The sequence below is a fragment of the Globicephala melas genome, chromosome 3 (assembly GCF_963455315.2).
Source record: "Globicephala melas chromosome 3, mGloMel1.2, whole genome shotgun sequence".
NCBI lineage: Eukaryota > Metazoa > Chordata > Mammalia > Artiodactyla > Delphinidae > Globicephala > Globicephala melas.
Window position 1 is genome coordinate 47281284 of NC_083316.1, and position 19366 is coordinate 47300649.

The window sequence follows — 19366 nt, forward strand, 5'->3', positions numbered from 1 at the left end:
TCAAGTTCCAACTAGTCTCTGCTTGGAGACAAAACCATCTTTTATATTCAGTAAATATTTACTGGCCATGTACGATATGCCAGTAACAATGCTAGGTCTCAGAAATATAAAAATATGCCAGGCCCCTTCCTTTAAAGAGCTTATGCACTGTGAGAAGGAGAGGCCCATAAAAAAGTAAGTAGCAAAATGTGAGAGGTGCTGCAAGAGACATGTGCAACAGGCATATTAGGGAACCTGTAAGTCACTCAATAAGACTATAGCATAGGCTGTGAGTGCCCAATAGAAATGAAACGAAAAAGGTTAGCAGAGATGAGACCTTAGAAGGCTTTGAATGCCAGACTAAGGACTTTGGGTTTGAAGGAAAAAAAGGAAAGGAGCTGGGGAATGATGAGAAAATACTCCTAGAGTTTTGGGGAAAGTTACTCGCTAAGGGGGACATTTGAGCAGAAATCTGAAGAAAATGAGAGTATGCCTGGCAGATATCACAGAGACAAATCTTCACGGTAAAGGAAATAGCAATGACAAAGATTGTGACAAGGGAGTATGTCTGGAATGTCTGAGGAACAGCAATGAGGGCAGTGTGAAGAGAGAGGGGTATGCAAGGAATATTCAAGTCAGAAATGAGGTTAGAGAGGAAGCCAAGAGCCAGATCATGTAGAACCTTGTAGACTATCATTAAGGACTCTGGGTTTCACTGTAAGTGACCCAAGAAGCCATTGAAGGATTCTGGGCAGGAGAGCCATTTGGTTTGAATTATTTTTACTCTGGCAGCTGTATAGAGAATAGACTGTAAAGGAGTAACAGGGAGGGAGGAAGGAAGATTCAAGGCATGATTACAGTCTGCATGAGGTTGGAACTGGTAGCAGCTGGATCTGGTAAAGACCAATTACATTCTAGATCTATTTCTCCATGAAGTCTTTCACTTTTGCCACAAAGACTTCTATCACATTAGGCCACAAATCCCTTCTTTTACCAAATTATAAACACCTGTGGAGAGTCAAATTTCACCTTAACTTTATATGTTTCATATATATATATATATATATATATATATACACACACACACACACAGTTTTATAAATAAGACTTCAAGATAATTGAAATCATAATGCATTTCTTTTGGCAAGCCCTATTTCCTAGTATATGGTACAAAGCATAAAAGTAAACACTCAAGGGTAGGGGGAGGGACAAAATGGTAGAGTAGAAAGACCCTGAACTCACCTTCTCCCATGGGCACTCCAAAGTTGCAACTACTTACAGAGCTATGAAAATGACCCAAAGACTAGTAGAAAAGATTTTCCACAACTAAAGATATAAAGAAAGAGTCACAATGAAACATGTAGGAGGAGCAGAGATTCAATATTAAAGGACCCACATAAATGAGTGGGCAACCCACAAATGGTAGGAATATCACAACTGCAGAGGTCCTCCCCAGAAAGTGAGGGGTCAGATCCTACATGGGGCTCCCCAGCTTGGGGTTCCTGCACCAGAAGGACAAGCACCCAGGACATTTGGCTTTGAAACCAAGTGGGGCTTACATTCAGGAGGGCTGGAGGGCTGGAGGAAACAGAGACTCCACTCTTAAAGGGCATGTGCAAAATCTCATGTACTCTGAGTCCCAGCACAGAAGCAGTAGTTTGAGAGGAGCCTGGGTCAAACCAACTTGCTCATCTTGGAGAGTCTCCCAGAGAGGGAGGAGGAGACTGGGATTCTTCCTGGGGGTGGAGACACTGGCAGCAGCCATTTTGGGGAGCTCATTCTACCGTGATGAGCCAGTGCTGGCAAGCACCATTTTGGAATCCTCCCTCTAATCTACTAGTGCTAGGGGGCCTGCCCCCCCCACCAGCGGGTCCACAGCAGCCACATGGACCACCAGGTCACAGAGCCAGCCATGTGTGAAGCCTACCCCACCCTCCAGCAAGCCCACATCCACCACACGACTCAGGGCCTTGCAGTCAATTGGGCTGGGGGTGAAGGGGAGCAGCCCCACCTCCCAGTGCACCCACAGTAGGTGGCCTCACCACAACAAAAGGGCAAACGCAGCCTACGTAGGGAGCACCCGCAGGGCATATAGCTCTGGTGACCAGAAGGGGGTGATGTGCCACTGGGTCCCACAATACATCTCCTATATAAAGCTACTTCTCCAAGATCAGGAAATGTAACCAACCTACTAAATACATAGACATAAAAACAGAGAATTATGCAAAATTAGGATAAGAAGCAATATATTCCAAAAGAAGGAACAATACAAAACCTCAGGGAAAAAACTTAAAGTGGAGATAAGCAATCTACCCAATAAAGAGTTCTGGGTAATGACAATAAAGATACTCACTGAACTCAGGAGAGGAATGGACGAACACAGTGAGAATTTCAACAAAGATTTAGAAAACATAAAGAACCAAACAAAGTGGAAGAATACAATAATTGAAATACACTAGAAGGAATCAATAGTAGACTAGATATAGTAGACCCAGAGGAACAAATCAGCAGTCTGGAAGACAGAGCAGTGGTAATTCACCCAGCTGAACAAAAAAAAACAGAAAAAGAACTTTTTAAAATGAGGATAGTTTAAGAGACCTCTGGAACACCATTAAGTATACTAACATTTGAATTATAGGGGTCCCAGAAGGAGAACAGAGAAAGAAGGGGGAAGAGAACTTATTTGAAGAAATCAGAGCTGAAAATATCCCTAACCTGGCAAAGGAAAAAGACATCCAGGCCCAGGAAGTAAAGAGAGTCCCAAACAAGATTAACCCCAAAAGGTCCACAACAAGACACATTATAATTAAAATGGCAAAAATTAAATGTAAAGAGAGAATTCTAAAAGCAGCAAGAGAAAATCAACTAGTTAGGTACGAGGGAAGTCCCATAAAACCACAAGCTGATTTTTCAGCAGAAACTTTGTGGGCTGGAAGGGAGTAGAACAATACACCCAAAGAGATGAAAGGAAAAATACCTACAACCAAGAATACTCTACCCAACAAGGTTATCATTCAGAGTTGAAGGAGAGATAAAGAGTTTTACAGATAAGCAAAAGCTAGAAAGACTTCATCACCACCAAACTGGCCTTACAAAAAATGTTAAGGGACTTCTCAAAGCAAAAAAGAAAAGGCCACAACTAGAAATGTAAAAATTATGAAAGGAAAAATCTCACTGGTAAAGGCAAACATACAGTAAATGTAGTGGATCAACCAGTTATAAAGCTAATAGGAAGTTTAAAAGGCAAAAGTAGTAAAATTCACCTATGTCTACAATAAGTAGTCAAAGGATACACAAAACAAAAAGAGGAAGAAATCAAAAAATACCTGGAGGCAAATGAGAGTGGAAATACAATGATCCAAAATTGATGGGATGAAGTAAAAGCAGTTCTGAGAGGGAAGTGACACAAGCTACTTCAGGAAACAAGAAAATCTCAAACAACCTAAACTTACAACTAAAGGAACTAGAAAAAGAAGAACAAACAAAGCCCAAAGTTAGTAGAGGGAAAGAAATAAATATCAGAGAAGAAACAAATGAAAAAAAGACTAAAAACAAAAAAAAAAACGAAAAATAAAAACCACCAATTACACTAAAGGCTGGTTCTTTGAAAAGATAAATAAAATTGATAAATCATTAGATTCATCAAGAAAAAAGAGAGAAGGCCCAAATCAATAAAATCAGAAATGAAAGAGGAGTAGTTAAACAGATACCACAAAAATACAAGGATCATAAGAGATTACCACAAACAAAAATTATATGCCAATAAATTGGACAACCTAAAAGAAATGGATAACTTCCTAGAAATGTACAGTCTCCCAAGACTAAATCTGAAAGAAACAGAAAACTTGAACAGACCAATTACCAATAATGAAATTGAATCAGTAATGAAAAAACCCCAAACAAACAAAAGTCCAGGACCAGAAAACTGTTAGAACTAATAAACAAATTCGGTAAAGTTGCAGGATACAAAATCAATATACAAAAATCTGTTGCATTATTATACACTAATAATGAACTATCAGAAAAAGAAATTAAGAAAATCCCATTTACAATTTCATCAGAAAGAATAAAATACCTAGGAATAAATCTAATGAAGGAGATAAAAAACTTGTACTCTGAAAACAATGAGACATTAATGAAAGAATTCAAAGATGACAAAAACAACTGGACAGATGTGCAGTGCTCGTGCATTCGTGCTCATTGTTAAAATGGCCATACTACCCAAGGCAATCTACAAATTCAATGTAATCCCTAGCAAAACACCACTGGCATTTTCTACAGAACAAGAATAAATAATTCTAAATAATTTTTATGGAAACACAAAAGACCCTGAATAGCCAAAACAATCTTGAGGAGGAAAAACAATGCTGAAGGTAGCATACGCCCTGATTTAAAACTATACTACAAAGCTTCAATCATCAAAACAGTATGGTACTGGTACAAAAACAGACACACAGATCAATGGAACAGAATAGACAGCCCAGAAGTGAACCACACTAATATGAGCAATTAACCTTCAATAAAGGAGGAAAGAATATACAATAAGGATAAGACAGCCACTTCAATAATTGGTGCTGGGAAAACCGGAAAACTACATGCAAGAGAATCAAACTGGAGTACTCTCTCACACTATGCACAAAAATAAATTCCAAATGGATTAAAGACTTAAATGTAAGACCTGAAAACATAAAACTTCTAGAAGAAAACAGGCAGTGTGCTCTTTGACACTGGTCTTATAATATTTTTTGGATATGTATCCAGAAAAACAAAAGCAAAAATAAACAAATGGGACAACATCAAACTAAAAAGCTTTTTGCATGGTGAAGGAAACTATGAACAAAAGGAAAAGGCCAATTACTGAATGGGAGAAGATTTACAAACAATGTATCCAATAAGGGGTTAATACCCCCCCCCAAAAAAACAGAACTCATACAATTCAACATCAGAAAACCAAACCACCTGATTAAAAAGGGGACAGAGGATCTGAACAGACATTTTTCCAAAGAAAACATACAAATGGCCCACAGGCACATGGAAAGATGTTCAACATCACTCATCATCAGGGAAATGCAAATCAAAACCACAGTGAGATACCACCTCACACCTGTCAGAATGGCAGTTATCAAAAAGACAACAAGTAAGGGTTGGCAAAGATGTGGAGAAAAGGGAACTCTTGTGCACTGTTAATGGGAATGCAAGTTGGTGCAGCCATTATGGAAAACATTATAGAGATTCTTCAAAAATTAAAAAATATAACTACCATATGATCTAGCAATTCCACTCTTGGGTATATATCTGAAGAAAACAAAAACAGTAATTATAAAAGATACATGCACCCCTATTTCATTCCAGCATTATTTACAATAGCCAAGATATGGAAGCAACCAAAATGACCACCAATAGATGAATGGATAAAGAAGGTGTGTGTGTTTGTGTGTGTGTGTATGTATATATATATCACACACACACAATGGAATACTACTCAGCCATTAAAAAGAATGAAATCTTGCCACTGCCAACAACATGGATGGACCTAGAGGGTATTATGCTAAGTAAAATAAGTCAAAGAAAGACAAATACTGTATGATTTCACTTATACGTGCAATCTAAAAAACAAAGGAGTGAACAAACATAACAAAACAAAAACAGAGCTATAGATACGTAGAATGAACAGGTGGTTGCCAGAGGGGAGATGTGTGGGGAGAGGAAAGAAAAAGTGAGGGAGACTAAGAGGTACAAAGTTCCAGTTGCAAAATAAATGCATCACAGGTATGAAATTACATATATATACATTTAGTACATTAGGGGAATATAGTCAATAACTATGTAATATCTTGTATGGTGACATACTGTAAAAAGACTCATCTTGGTGATCAGTTTAAAATGTACAGAAATATCAAATCACTATGTTGTAGAACAGGAATTAACGTAGTGTTGCAGGTCAATACATCGAAAACAAACAAATAGACAAACTCATAGAAAAAGAGACCAGATTTCTGGTTGCCAGAGGCAGGGGTGGGGGGATTGGATGAAGGCAATCAAAGGTACAAACATCCAGCTATAAGGTAAATAAGTACTAGGAATGTGATATACAACAAAATAAATATAATCAACACTGCTGTATGTTATATATGAAAATTGTTAACAGAGTATATCCTAAGAGTTCTCATCACAAGGGAAAAAAACCCATTTTTTTCTATTTCTTTAATTCTGCATCTATAACGACATGATGGATGTTCACTAAACTTATTCTGGTAATCATTTCAGGATGTATGCAAGTCAAATCATTATGCTGTTTATGTTAAACTTATAAGGTGTTGTATGTCAATAATATCTCAATAAAACTGGAAGAAAAAATATTAAAAAAGAAAGCAAACAGAAACAAAAGAAAGAAAGAAAATCATCTGTTTAAAGAAAAAATAACAACAATATATAGTAGGGTTATAACACATTATTAAAAATATATGTAGCACTAAAATGTATGATAACAATAGCACAAAGGGCAGTGGAAAAAAATGAAAGAATGTTGTTGTAAGGCAGTAACATTATAAATGAAATAGTACAATATTTAAAGGTAGGCAAAATTTTCTTGAGATACAAAAAGCATGAACCATAAAAGAAAATAATAAAATAGACTTCAAAACTGAAAACTTCTGCTTTTTGAAAGACATTGTTAAGAAAAGGGGGGAAAAGAACCACACTCCAGGAGAAAATATTTGCAATAAATATATTTAACAAAGGATTTACATGCAGAACATACCAATAATTTTTTTTTTTTTTTTTTTTGGTATGCGGGCCTCTCCTGTTGCGGAGCACAGACTCCGGACACGCAGGCTCAGCGGCCATGGCTCACGGGCCCAGCCGCTCCACGGCATGTGGGATCTTCCCAGACCGGGGCACAAACCCGTGTCCCCTGCATCGGCAGGCGGACTCGCAACCACTGCACCACCTAACCATTTTTATTGAAGAATTAATTTACAATGTTGTGTTAGTTTCAGGTGTACAGCAAAGTGATTCAGTTATATATATATTTCCTATATCATATAGATTTATTTATATGTGCATATATATATACATAAAATTCTTTTTCAGATTCTTTTCCATTATAGGTTATTATAAGATATTGAATATAGTTCCCTGTGCTATACAGAAGGTTTTTGTTGCTTATCTATTTTATATATAGTAGTGTGTAATTTATGTGTTTAGTTACAGCCAGTGAATACCTAGGCATTTGCCTAAATTTCCATCTTTAAGAACTACCTAACTCACTTTATTCCAATAATCTTGACATAACAGTAGTCATTACATTTGGAGGTGATTCAGTATCTTTACCTTGGCCCATCTGCAATTTCAAAAGCTTGGGCCATAAGCCCTGGGCCCTGAGAGCAGAGAGCACCACCAGCAAGAACTTCAGACTAACATGGGCAAGAGCTCTCTGTCTGGTCAAGTGCACCAAGTAGGCACTCTCTGAAAAAAGGAATTGTTTTCCACTATGGGATAAGGACCCTGAGATAACCTGAAGCGCATGAGGGCAAAGAGGTTACAAAGCAAGATGGCACACAGCTCCAGAGGATCTCCTAGAAATCACTATACAAAAGAACCAAAGAATGGAAAACCTAACCTTATGGATATTTCTAGGTTAAAAAACAAAGGAGATCTCAGCCTTTGAGTTACATGATCCAATGTATAACCGGTCTAGTGAATTTCAATGGCATTTTCTAAACTTTGCATCTAGGAGAAAGCAAACAGCAAAGACCTACTGTGTCAGCCTTCGAGCCTATTAGCACATAAACCAGGAGCCAGCCACAAACTCACCTGCCTATAGGAGCAGAAGCCAAAAATATAAACTCTTATGTGAATTTCCTATTTCTTAAAGTTTGACAATTAATTAAACTTTCTTTTTAAAACACACAAGTTAAACCAGATGTATCCATGAGCCAGATTTGGCCCATAGATCACCAGTCTAGGATCTCAGATATTAACATCATATAACACACAAGCCAGCCAATTTTCCAAAACACTCTTCCCTGCTCCCATGCCTCTTTGTGCTTCCTTTCTGCCTTCTCTTTTCCTCAGTATGCCAACTTATTGCAAGCTACACAGCTCAGTGGATTCTAGGGTGCATGTGAAGTGTGTGTAAAGGCTGCTATACTATCTCACTCACCCTATTCAAGAGTCAGCCGAACTCTGATCTTAATATAAGGAACTGCCATTTTGGAAATGAAGATTTATTACTAGTCACAGTTATGTTGTTAGGTCAGACTGCTGAGATGAAGTATAGTATAAGTAAAGGGTAAGTCTTAAACCTCCAAAAATGTCTCTTTTTTTTTTCATTTTTTTCTTTAAGAACACTTCGATATCCTGTTTCACCTATCAATGACTGTTCTCAGGGTCACAGTTATGGCATAAAGCCAGAATTATTTCATGCAAGAAGCAAAGGAATAACCCTCAAAAGAAATTCATTAACTAAACTAAAAACCATTTCCATTGAAATTGCTGCAGAATTAGCTTCTACAACAAAGTAGACTGATTACCTACTTTAAAGCATTTTATCTAAGGGGATCCTATTCCAATCAAAGTAAGTCAAAAGGTTTAAGGAATGACTAATTCCTCCTGGGATTCAACCTATGTATCGAGTTTGCACAGACCTAGATATGATACACTTTCCCACAGATTCTAACAGGACTGCTATATTAGATAATCTTTGTTATTCATATAAACAAATTATGGTCGTCATAACCTAGAAGACTTTTTTCTTTCACTATGTAAAGTTCTAAAAACTATGGTTTTCAATGCAGGGTGTCTGAAATATATTCACTTGAGTAGGACTGATCAGGGAAGGTTAATATATGTCACCATCTATACACACTAGTCTATTATTGCTGACACCTAAGAATAATAAATTCTCCATTCTATCCATCCTTTTCCACCTCAAAGCCTCTACTGAAAATATTTTAGCCGATGGCTGACTCTGACATCAATTTGGAAACAACCAGCTTTAATTCCTAGATGAGATCAAAATGAACAATTAGGGGTAGAACAGACCAATGATATCACAAATGTAACTAATGCAAATTGGAACTCATACATTTTTAAACACCTTCCATTTGATTTCCTAGAGGCCAGTGCTCAAATGAGAATTTCTTCAGTCAGCTTCCACTGAGCTTCCAACTGATTCTACCCAGAAAGGCTCTCATTCAGATTCCACAGAGAAATCAAAAGCTTTACAGACAAGCAAAAGCTAAGAGGATTCAGCACCACCAGACCAGCTTTGCAACAAATGCTAAAGGAACTTCTCTAAGTGGAAAAGGAAAGGCCACAACTAGAAACAAGAAAATAGCAAACGGAAAAGCTCACTGGTAAAGGAAAACATACAGTAAAGGTTGGAAATCATCTGCACACAAATATGATATCAAAACCAGCAACTGCAAGAAGAAGAGAACACAAATGCAGGATATTGGAAATGCACTTGAAATTAAAAGAGCAGCAACTTAAAACAATCTTGTTTATATATATAGACTGCTATATCAAAACCTCAGGGTAACGACAAACTGAAAATCTACAATAGATACACATGAGAAAGAAAAAGGAATCCAAACACAACACTAAAGTTAGTTATCAAATCACAAGAGAATAAAAGAGGAAGGGAAGAAAAAACACCTACAAAAACAAATCCAAAACAATTAACAAAATGGCAGTAAGAACATGCATATCAATAATTATCATAAATGTAAATGGATTAAATGCTCCAACCAAAAGACATAGACTGGCTGAATGGATATAAAAACAAGACCCGTATATATCACGTCTACAGGAGAACCACTTCAGATCTAGAGACATACACACTGAAAGTGAGAGGATGGAAAAAGGTATTCCATGCAAATGGAAATCAAAAGAAAGCTGGAGTAGCAATACTCATATCAGACTGTTGTAACAGACAAAGAAGGACACTACATAATGATCAAGGAATCAATCCAAGAAGAAGGTATAACAATTGTAAATATATATGCACCCAACATAGGAGCACCTCAATATATAAGGCAAATACTAACAGCCGTAAAAGGAGAAATCAACAGTAACACAATAATAGTGGGGGACTTTAACACCAAACTTTCATCAATGGACCATCAAGATGGTCCATCCATTTCTATCAGATCATTCAGATAGAAAATCAATAAGGAAACACAGGCCTTAAATGACATATTAGACCAGATGAACTTAATTGATATTTATAAAGCATTCCATCCAAAAGCAGCAGAATACACATTCTTCTCAAGTGCACATGGAACATTCTCCAGGATTGATCACATGCTGGGCCACAAAGCAAGCCTCAGTAAATTTAAGAAAACTGAAATCATATCAAGCAACTTTTCCAACCACAACACTACGAGATTAGAAATCAACCACAAAAAAAAAAAAAAAAAACGGTGAAAAACGCAAACACATGGAGGCTAAACAATATGCTACTAAACACCCAACACATCACTGAAGAAATCAAAAGGGGAAATCAAAAAATACCTAGAGACATATAAAAATGAAAACACGAAAATCCAAAACCTATGGGATGCAGCAAAAGCAGTTCTAAGGGGGAAGTTCATAGTAATACAATCTTACATCAGGAAACAAGAAAAATCACAAATAAACAACCTAAACTTGCACCTAAAGCAACTAGAGAAAGAACAAACAAAACCCACAGTTAGTAGAAGGAAAGAAATCATAAAGATCAGAGCAGAAATAAATGAAGTACAAATGAAGAAAATAGAAAAGATCAATGAAACTAAAAGCTGGTTCTTGTAAAGATAAACAAAATTAACAAACCTTTATCCAGACAGATTAAGAAAAAGAGGGAGAAGGCTCAAACCAATAAAATTAGAAATGAAAAAGGAGAAGTTACAATGGACACCACAGAAATACAAAGGATATACAAGAAATACAAAGGATCATTTGGAAAATCCTCAAGCAAAAATACTACAAGCAACTATATGCCAATAAAAAGGACAACCAAGAAGAAATGGACAAATTCTTAGAAAGGTACAATATCCCAAGAGTGAGCCAGGAAGAAACAGAAAATATGAAACAGACCTATCACAAGTACTGAAACTGAAACTGTGATAAAAAAAAAAACCTCTCAACAGCAGGACAGGAATAAAGACACAGACATAGAGAATGGACTTGAGGACATGGGGAGGGGGAAGGGTAAGCTGGGACAAAAAGACAGAGTAGCATGGACATAATATACACTAGCAAATGTAAAACAGATAACTAGTGGGAAGCAGCCGCATAGCACAGAGAGGTCAGCTCAGTGCTTTGTGTCCACCTAAAAGGGTGGGATAGGGAGGGTGGGAGGGAGACGCAAGAGGGAGGAGATATGGGGATGTATGTATATGTATAGCTGATTCACTTTGTTATACAGCAGAAACTAACACACCATTGTAAAGCAATTAAACTCCAATAAAGATGTTAAAAAAAAAACTCCCAATGAACAAGAGTCCAGGACCAGTTGGCTTCACAGGAAAATTCCATCGAACATTTAGAGAAGAGTTAACACCTACCCTTCTGAACTATTCCAGAATATTGCTGAGGAAAGAAAACCCCCAAAATCATTCTATGAGGCCACCCTCACCCTGATACCAAAACCAGACAAAGATACCACACAAAAAGAAAACCACAGGCCAATATCACTGATGAACATAGATGCAAAAATCCTCAGCAAAATACTAGCAAACCAAATCCAACACTGAATTACAATGATCATACACTATGATCAAGTCAGATTTATCCCAGGGATGTAAAGATTTTTCAATATCTGCAAATCAATCAGTGTTATACACCACATCAACAAATTGAAGAATAAAAACCATATGATCATATCAATAGATCCAGAAGAAGCTTTTGACAAAATTCAACGCCCATTTATGATAAAAAAAAAAAACAACGCTCCAGAAAGTGGGCATAGAGGGAACATACCTCAACATAATAAAGGCCATATATGACAAACTTACAGCTAACATCATACTCAACAGTGAAAAGCTGAAAGCACTTCCTCTAAGATCATGTACAAGACAAAGATGTCCACTCTTGCCACTTTTATTCAACATAGTTTTGGAAGTCCTAGTAAAAGCAATCAGAGAAGAAAAAGAAATAAAAGGAATCCAAATCAGAAAAGAAGAAGTAAAACTGTCACTGTTTGCAGATGACATAATACTATACATAGAAAATCCTAAAGGTGCTACCAGAAAACTACTAGAGCTCATCAATGAATCTGGTAAAGTTACAGGATACAAAATTAATACACAGAAATCTGTTGCATTTCTATACACTAACTACCAATGATCAGAAAGAGAAATTAAAGAAACAATCCCATTTACCATCATATCAAAAAGATTATAATACCTAGGAATAAACCTACCTAAGGAGACAAAAGACCTGTACTCTGGAAACTGTAAGACACTGATGAAAGAAATCGAAGATGACACAAACAGATGGAAAGATATACCATGTTCCTGGACTGGAAGAATCAATATTGTCAAAATGACTATACTGTCCAAGGTAACCTACAGATTCAGTGCAATCCCTATCTAATTACAAGTGGCATTTTTCACAGAACTAGAACAAAAACTTTCACAATTTGTATGGAAACACAAAAGACCCCCAATAGCCAAAGGAATCTTGAGAATGGAAAACGGAGCTGGAGGAATCAGACTCCCTGACTTCAAAACTATACTACAAAGCTACAGTAACCAAGACAGTATGGTACTGGCAGAAAAACAGAAATATAGATCAATGAAACAGGATAGAAAGCCAAGAAATAAACTCACGTACCTATGGTTAATTAATCTATGACAAAGGAGGCAAGACTATACACTGGAGAAAAGACAGTCTCTTCAATAAATGGTACTGGGAAAACTGGACAGCAACATGTAAAAAAAATGAAATTAGAACATTCTTTAACACCAAACACAAAAATAAACTTAAAATGAATTAAAGACCTAAATGTAAGGCCAGATACTACTAAACTCTTAGAGGAAAACACTCTTTGACATAAATCACAGAAAGATCTTTTTTGATCCATCTCCTAGAGTAATGGAAATGAAAACAAAAACAAATGGGACCTAATTAAACTTAAAAGCTTTTGCACAGCAAAGGAAACCATAAAAAAGATGAAAAGACAACCCACAGAATGAGAGAAAATATTTGCAAATGATACGACCAACAAACAATTAATCTCCAAAATTTACAAACAGCTCATGTGGCTCAATATTAAAAAAAAAAAAAACACACACACACACAATCAAAAAATGGGCAGAAGACCTAAATGAACATTTCTCCAAAGAAGATACAGGTGGCCAAGAGGCATACAAACAGATAATCAACATCACTAATTATTAGAAATGCAAATCAAAACTACAATGAGATATCACCTCACACCAGTCAGAATGGCCATCATCAAAAAATCTACAAACAATAAATGCTGGAGAGGGTGTGGAGAAAAGGGAACCCTCCTACACTGTTGGTGGGAATGTAAATTGATACAGCCACTGTGGAGAACAGTATGGAGGTTCCTTAAGAAAGTAAAAATAGACCTACCTCACGATTCAACAATTCCACTCCTGGGCATATATCCAGAACAAAACATGGATCAAAAGGATACATGTGCCCCAATGTTCACTGCAGTGCTGTTTACAATAGCCAAGACATGGAAGCAACCTAAATGTCCACCAACCAACAGATGAATGGATAAAGAAGTGGTACATATGTACAAAAGAATATTACTCAGCCATCAAAGTAAATGAAATAATGTCATTTGCACCAACATGGATGGACCTGGAGATTATCATACTAAGTAAAGTCAGAGAAAGACAAATAACAAATGATATCGCTTATATGTGGAATCTAAAAAAATTGATACAAATGAACTTATTACAAAACCGAAACAGACTCACAGACTTAGAGAATGAACTTATGGTTACCAGAGGGGAAGGTTGGGAGGGAGGGATAGATACAGAGTTTGGGATTGACATGTACACACTGCTATATTTAAAATAGATAACCAACAAGGATCTACTGTACAGCACAGGGAACTCTGCTCAGTACTCTGTAGTAACCTAAATGGGAAAAAGAATAGATACATGTATAACTGAATCACTTTGCTGTTCACCTGAAACTAACACAACATTGTTAATCAACTATACTCCAATAAAAAATTAAAATTTTTAAAAATTGGAATTCGTTTTTTTTAAGTTCCAAGTTCTTTTGTTTCTAAATTCTACCATAAAACATTACGAAAATGGAAAATGAGAAGAAAATCTAAGAAGTGGTTTTTAATCCTGTCTTTAGAATTTGTCTTTTACCAGTCGCATAACAGCATTAAGTGGCTATAATGAGAATCTACTCAATTAGTCTTTATTCATCTTAAATAACAGCAAGTAGTCATCATTAGGCATGATATTCACAAGGACATAAGCCCCCCAATTCTCCTTGGTGGAAAACAAAATACCAAGAAGACCCAGTGGTCTCAAAGCACAGTACTAGGTCTAATCCCTTCATCTGTTCTCAATATTGGTCTCTCTGAGAACAAACTCACTCTTATGTATGTGATTTATAATTGCTCCATTTTTCTTCTTATTATGAGAAATCCTATGAAATCTTAAAATCGACATATTGTGCTAAGAGATCAGGTACATTATTCACATATTGCTGATATGTTATTTTGTTAGGATACTATGGCTGCATCCCTACTTTCCAACAAGAAAATAAGACAGTAGAAAGGGAAGAGACGGAGAAGGAGGAATGGGAAGGCGAAGACTGCTAAGCCCACAACACTCAAAACCAAGAGGATGCTAATTCCTACAAATTTACATAACAGAGTATGATACCCACACAGTGATTTGGTCACTAAAGCAAACTTTTGGACAAGAAAACAATAATACTTATTGAACAATCACAACATCAACAGAAAAATCTGATTTCCAAGAAGAAAGGAACAATATCAGAAAAGCCTATACCAATAATATTTATTCCTTTTTCCTTTTTACCATGTTTCTTTGACAGTTTAAATTCTGAAATATAAATCTATGTGAGAAGTAGCAACAAGTTTTAGAGAACAGTTACTATATTTTACATGTCACAGATAACAAATAGTCCTACAAAAACCTGTTCCTTCTATAAAAAGAAATAAGATTTCTATATGAAAATATCTCTCTCACACTTGAATATTCATGAAGTCATATCCAGAGTAGTAGATTTACTCATGAAGAGTAAATGTCAAATTTACATTCTTTACCAATAAAGTCATACTTTTTTGTACAGATATGACATAGAACATATTATTCCTCCCTAAGAAATAAAAACTACTGGTCCTTGTTTAGGTTTCATAACAGAGCTTAACTATTTTCTTTTCCTCCTTTATAGAGCAGGACTCCAACTAGGCAAGCATCCCATCTGTTTTTATTTCAAAAAAGCTATGGAAATTGGGCTAATGGAAGTCTCAAGATAGTGAAAAATGAAATGATTCCATATCAGTAGTGAAGATATATGGTCATTATATTCCAACTTACCTAATACACTGACAAAGGCATCAAAAAGGTGAAACGTAAGCAAAGGCTCTTTCAAGTGACCATAGTAATCAGCTATAGTTTTAAAGACATCTTTTTCAAATCCTAAATACATAGGCTGCTTCAAATCCGAACAATTAGGCCCTGTTAAAAAAGGGAAAGAGAAAGAAAGAGAAACATTAATGGGGCAATCATCTCTAAGTATTAGTCTCTGTGCATAGGTGTGGTGTGTACAGATAATTAAGATCAGAAAAGTTTTCAAGGAGAAGACTAATACTATACATTTTGCTTATATAAATATATTTTATGTCTAAATTGAAATCTACTACAAAACAATGAGGAAAATCACTGGCTTACTTCCATTTTCAAAGAAACCGACTCTTTTATGACCTTCTGAAAGGCATTTTTATTAAATGTGAACAGTGATAATTCTCTTCGAAATAGTCAATATTTCTCCTAGTCTTTTTTTGCCCTGCGGAATATGGGATTTTAGTTCCCCAACCAGGGGTGGAACCCATGATCCCTGCAGCGGAAGTGCGCAGTCCTAACCACTGGACCGCCAGGGAAGTCCAGATATTTTCCTAGTCTTGACACAGTTAACCAACATAGTAATTACCTCATATATGTAATAGATAAGCTATAAAGCAATTTTTTAAAGCTTTTCATTATTTCATCATTGCTATATAATAAAATTCAAGAATCAGAGTTGAGTGAAATAATTTCTGCCTCTAAACTCTTTTAGACTAATAAGAATGTATACTCCTTTTCCTAAAGATATTCTGAAAAGGAGATTTTACATTGTGTCTTAAATTCATTCTGATTATAAAACTCTCCATTTGATCACCAACCATCAAAAGATAGTTTATAAAAAATTTAAAAAAAAATTTTAAAGCTGCTCAAACAAAGACTATGGGAGACAGGATAAAATGACCTCTAAACTATTGAATTCTTTGATCTAAGAGTCTAGGTGTTATTTACCCAACAATGCTTTTGAGTGATTAGTGGCATTGAATGAATTTTTATTAAACAAAATTATAATAGAAAATAACACCAAAGCAGAAACAAACTGATGTTTCTGCTAAAAACAAGTTTAAAAATAAAAAAGATAGTTTATCAAGCAGGGTCATATTGCAAAGTAACTCTAAGAAACCTGGAACAACCTAGGAACCAAGAAGCCTGGAACAAGTGAGGCAGAGATCCCCTTGTATCAGGGACCAAAGAGGAACAAGAAACTCTTAGCTCTCTACAGAGCTGGCAGCAAATGCCCCCAACAATCCATACACAGATGGCAAGATGTACATCGCCAAGTGGAGCGAAGAACTGGATCTGCCCATGCCTGAGGGAAATGGTAAGTGGTCCACGAGGAGCTGCTTGGCCAGCCTTGTCTATTTCCATCACAGTGTGGAAGAAAGGGATGCAAATGGATTGGCCAATTCTGGGCCAGCAGAACACAAGACTAACAACTGTACCGGAACCGATCTCTACTCTCAGGACAGCAGGAGAAGCCAGTAAAAATTGATAGGAAATTCTTCCTACAGAATCACTGTAACTAAAGAGAAAGTATCAAACAAAAAAGAACAGTTAAGTATTGTGGGCCTTCACATTTCAAGGCCATTGGGACATTGTGGAAACAGCTTTTTGTTGGTCTCCTTTAAAATTATCTTATCTTTTAATGTTCTAAAATTGACTAAAATAATGAAAATTATTAAATATCTATATGTGTGGTACCTCACTAACCTAGCAGCAAACATAGCCATTTTTACTTGCTTCCTCCTGTATAATATCCCAAGCTTAGTCAGTTGAAATAGTGGGATATGTCTCAGCAAGCAATACACATTGCCTTGAATTACTCCCTCCCAGGATAATATGCAGTTCATTCTAAGCAGTTGTACCCCTTTTTGAACACTTCATCATTCTTGATAAAAATATGCAAAAACAAGCCAAAAAAAGGTTTCCCTAAAAATGCCAATGCATGGCAAGCCCTATGAGAGGAGGCCATAGTTCTAAGATCTTTTGTTTCTCTATCATGTTGAATTTCAGAATATTTTTTAATCTAGTTTTTATAAATGTTATTCCTGAAAGACTTTGGAAAAGAACTGTTTACACCCACTTTTTTTTTTTTTACATCTTTATTGGGGTATAATTGCTTTACAATGGTGTGTTAGTTTCTGCTCCATAACAAAGCGAATCAGCCATACATATACATATGTTCCCATATCTCTTCCCTCTTGCGTCTCCCTCCCTCCCACCCTCCCTATCCCACTCCTCCAGGCGGTGAGCTGATCTCCCTGTGCTATGCAGCTGCTTCCCACTAGCTATCTACCTTATGTTTGGTAGTGTATATATGTCCATGCCTCTCTCTCACTTTGTCCCAGCTTACGCTTCCCCCTCCCCATATCCTCAAGTCCATTCTCTAGTAGGTCTGTGTCTTTATTCCTGTCTTACCCCTAGGTTGTTCATGACATTTTTTTTCTTAAATTCCACATATATGTGTTACCATACGGTATTTGCCTTTTTTTTTTTAAACATCTTTATTGGGGTATAATTCCTTTACAATGGTGTGTTAGTTTCTGCTTTATAACAAAGTGAATCAGTTATACATATACATATGTTCCCATATCTCTTCCCTCTTGCGTCTCCCTCCCTCCCACTCTCCCTATCCCACCCCTCCAGGAGGTCACAAAGCACAGAGCTGATCTCCCTGTGCTATGTGGCTGCTTCCCACTAGCTATCTACCTTACGTTTGGTAGTGTATATATGTCCATGCCTCTCTCTCGCTTTGTCACAGCTCACCCTTCCCCCTCCCCATATCCTCAAGTCCGTTCTCTAGTAGGTCTGTGTCTTTATTCCTGTCTTACCCCTAGGTTCTTCATGACATTTTTTTTCTTAAATTCCATATATATGTGTTAGCATATGGTATTTGTCTTTCTCTTTCTGACTTACTTCACTCTGTATGACAGACTCTAGGTCTATCCACCTCATTACAAATAGCTCGATTTCGTTTCTTTTTATGGCTGAGTAATATTCCATTGTATGTATGTGCCACATCTTCTTTATCCATTCATCTGATGATGGACACTCCGGGCTATTGTAAATAGAGCTGCAATGAACATTTTGGTACATGACTCTTTTTGAATTATGGTTTTCTCAGGGTATATGCCCAGTAGTGGGATTGCTGGGTCATATGGTAGTTCTATTTGTAGTTTTTTAAGGAACCTCCATACTGTTCTCCATAGTGGCTGTACCAATTCACATTCCCACCAGCAGTGCAAAAGTGTTCCCTTTTCTCCACACCCTCTCCAGCATCTACTGTTTCTAGACTTTTTGATGATGGCCATTCTGACTGGTGTGAGGTAATATCTCATTGTAGTTTTGATTTGCATTCTCTAATGATTAATGATGTTGAGCATTCTTTCATGTGTTTGTTGGCAGTCTGTATATCTTCTTTGGAGAAATGTCTATTTAGGTCTTCTGCCCAGTTTTGGATTGGGTTGTTTGTTTTTTTGTTATTGAGCTGCATGAGCTGCTTATAAATTTTGGAGATTAATCCTTTGTCAGTTGCTTACATCCACTTTTTATTGGATTCTTGCAATCTACGTGCACAAGGAAGAAAAACAGTTAACCTGGTTTTGTATTTATTTAGCATCAGTCCCTCATTCTGTGGCCCACCATGAGGCTGGCCAACAACGAAAGCACCCAGGCCAATGGTCTGCAATAAATGCAGATGGGCCCAAAGGGAAGAGATGAGCAGTAAAACTACAGAAAAAGAGGCAAAGGTCCTTCAAAATCTCATATAATCAGCCTATCCTTTCTGTTCCCTATTAGAGGACTAT

General features: G+C 36.7%; 1 protein-coding gene across 2 annotated transcripts in view; it reads right to left on the reverse strand.

Annotated features, from left to right (window-relative positions):
- The window catches only part of DEPDC1B (DEP domain containing 1B), a 106954-nt gene that overhangs the window by 19188 nt on the left and 68400 nt on the right, over positions 1–19366 (reverse strand). For both annotated transcript variants that reach the window (XM_030843828.2, XM_030843824.2), the window contains exon 7: positions 15537–15677. In XM_030843828.2, the coding sequence (XP_030699688.1) occupies positions 15537–15677 (141 nt within the window). The remainder of the gene's footprint in view (positions 1–15536; positions 15678–19366) is intronic.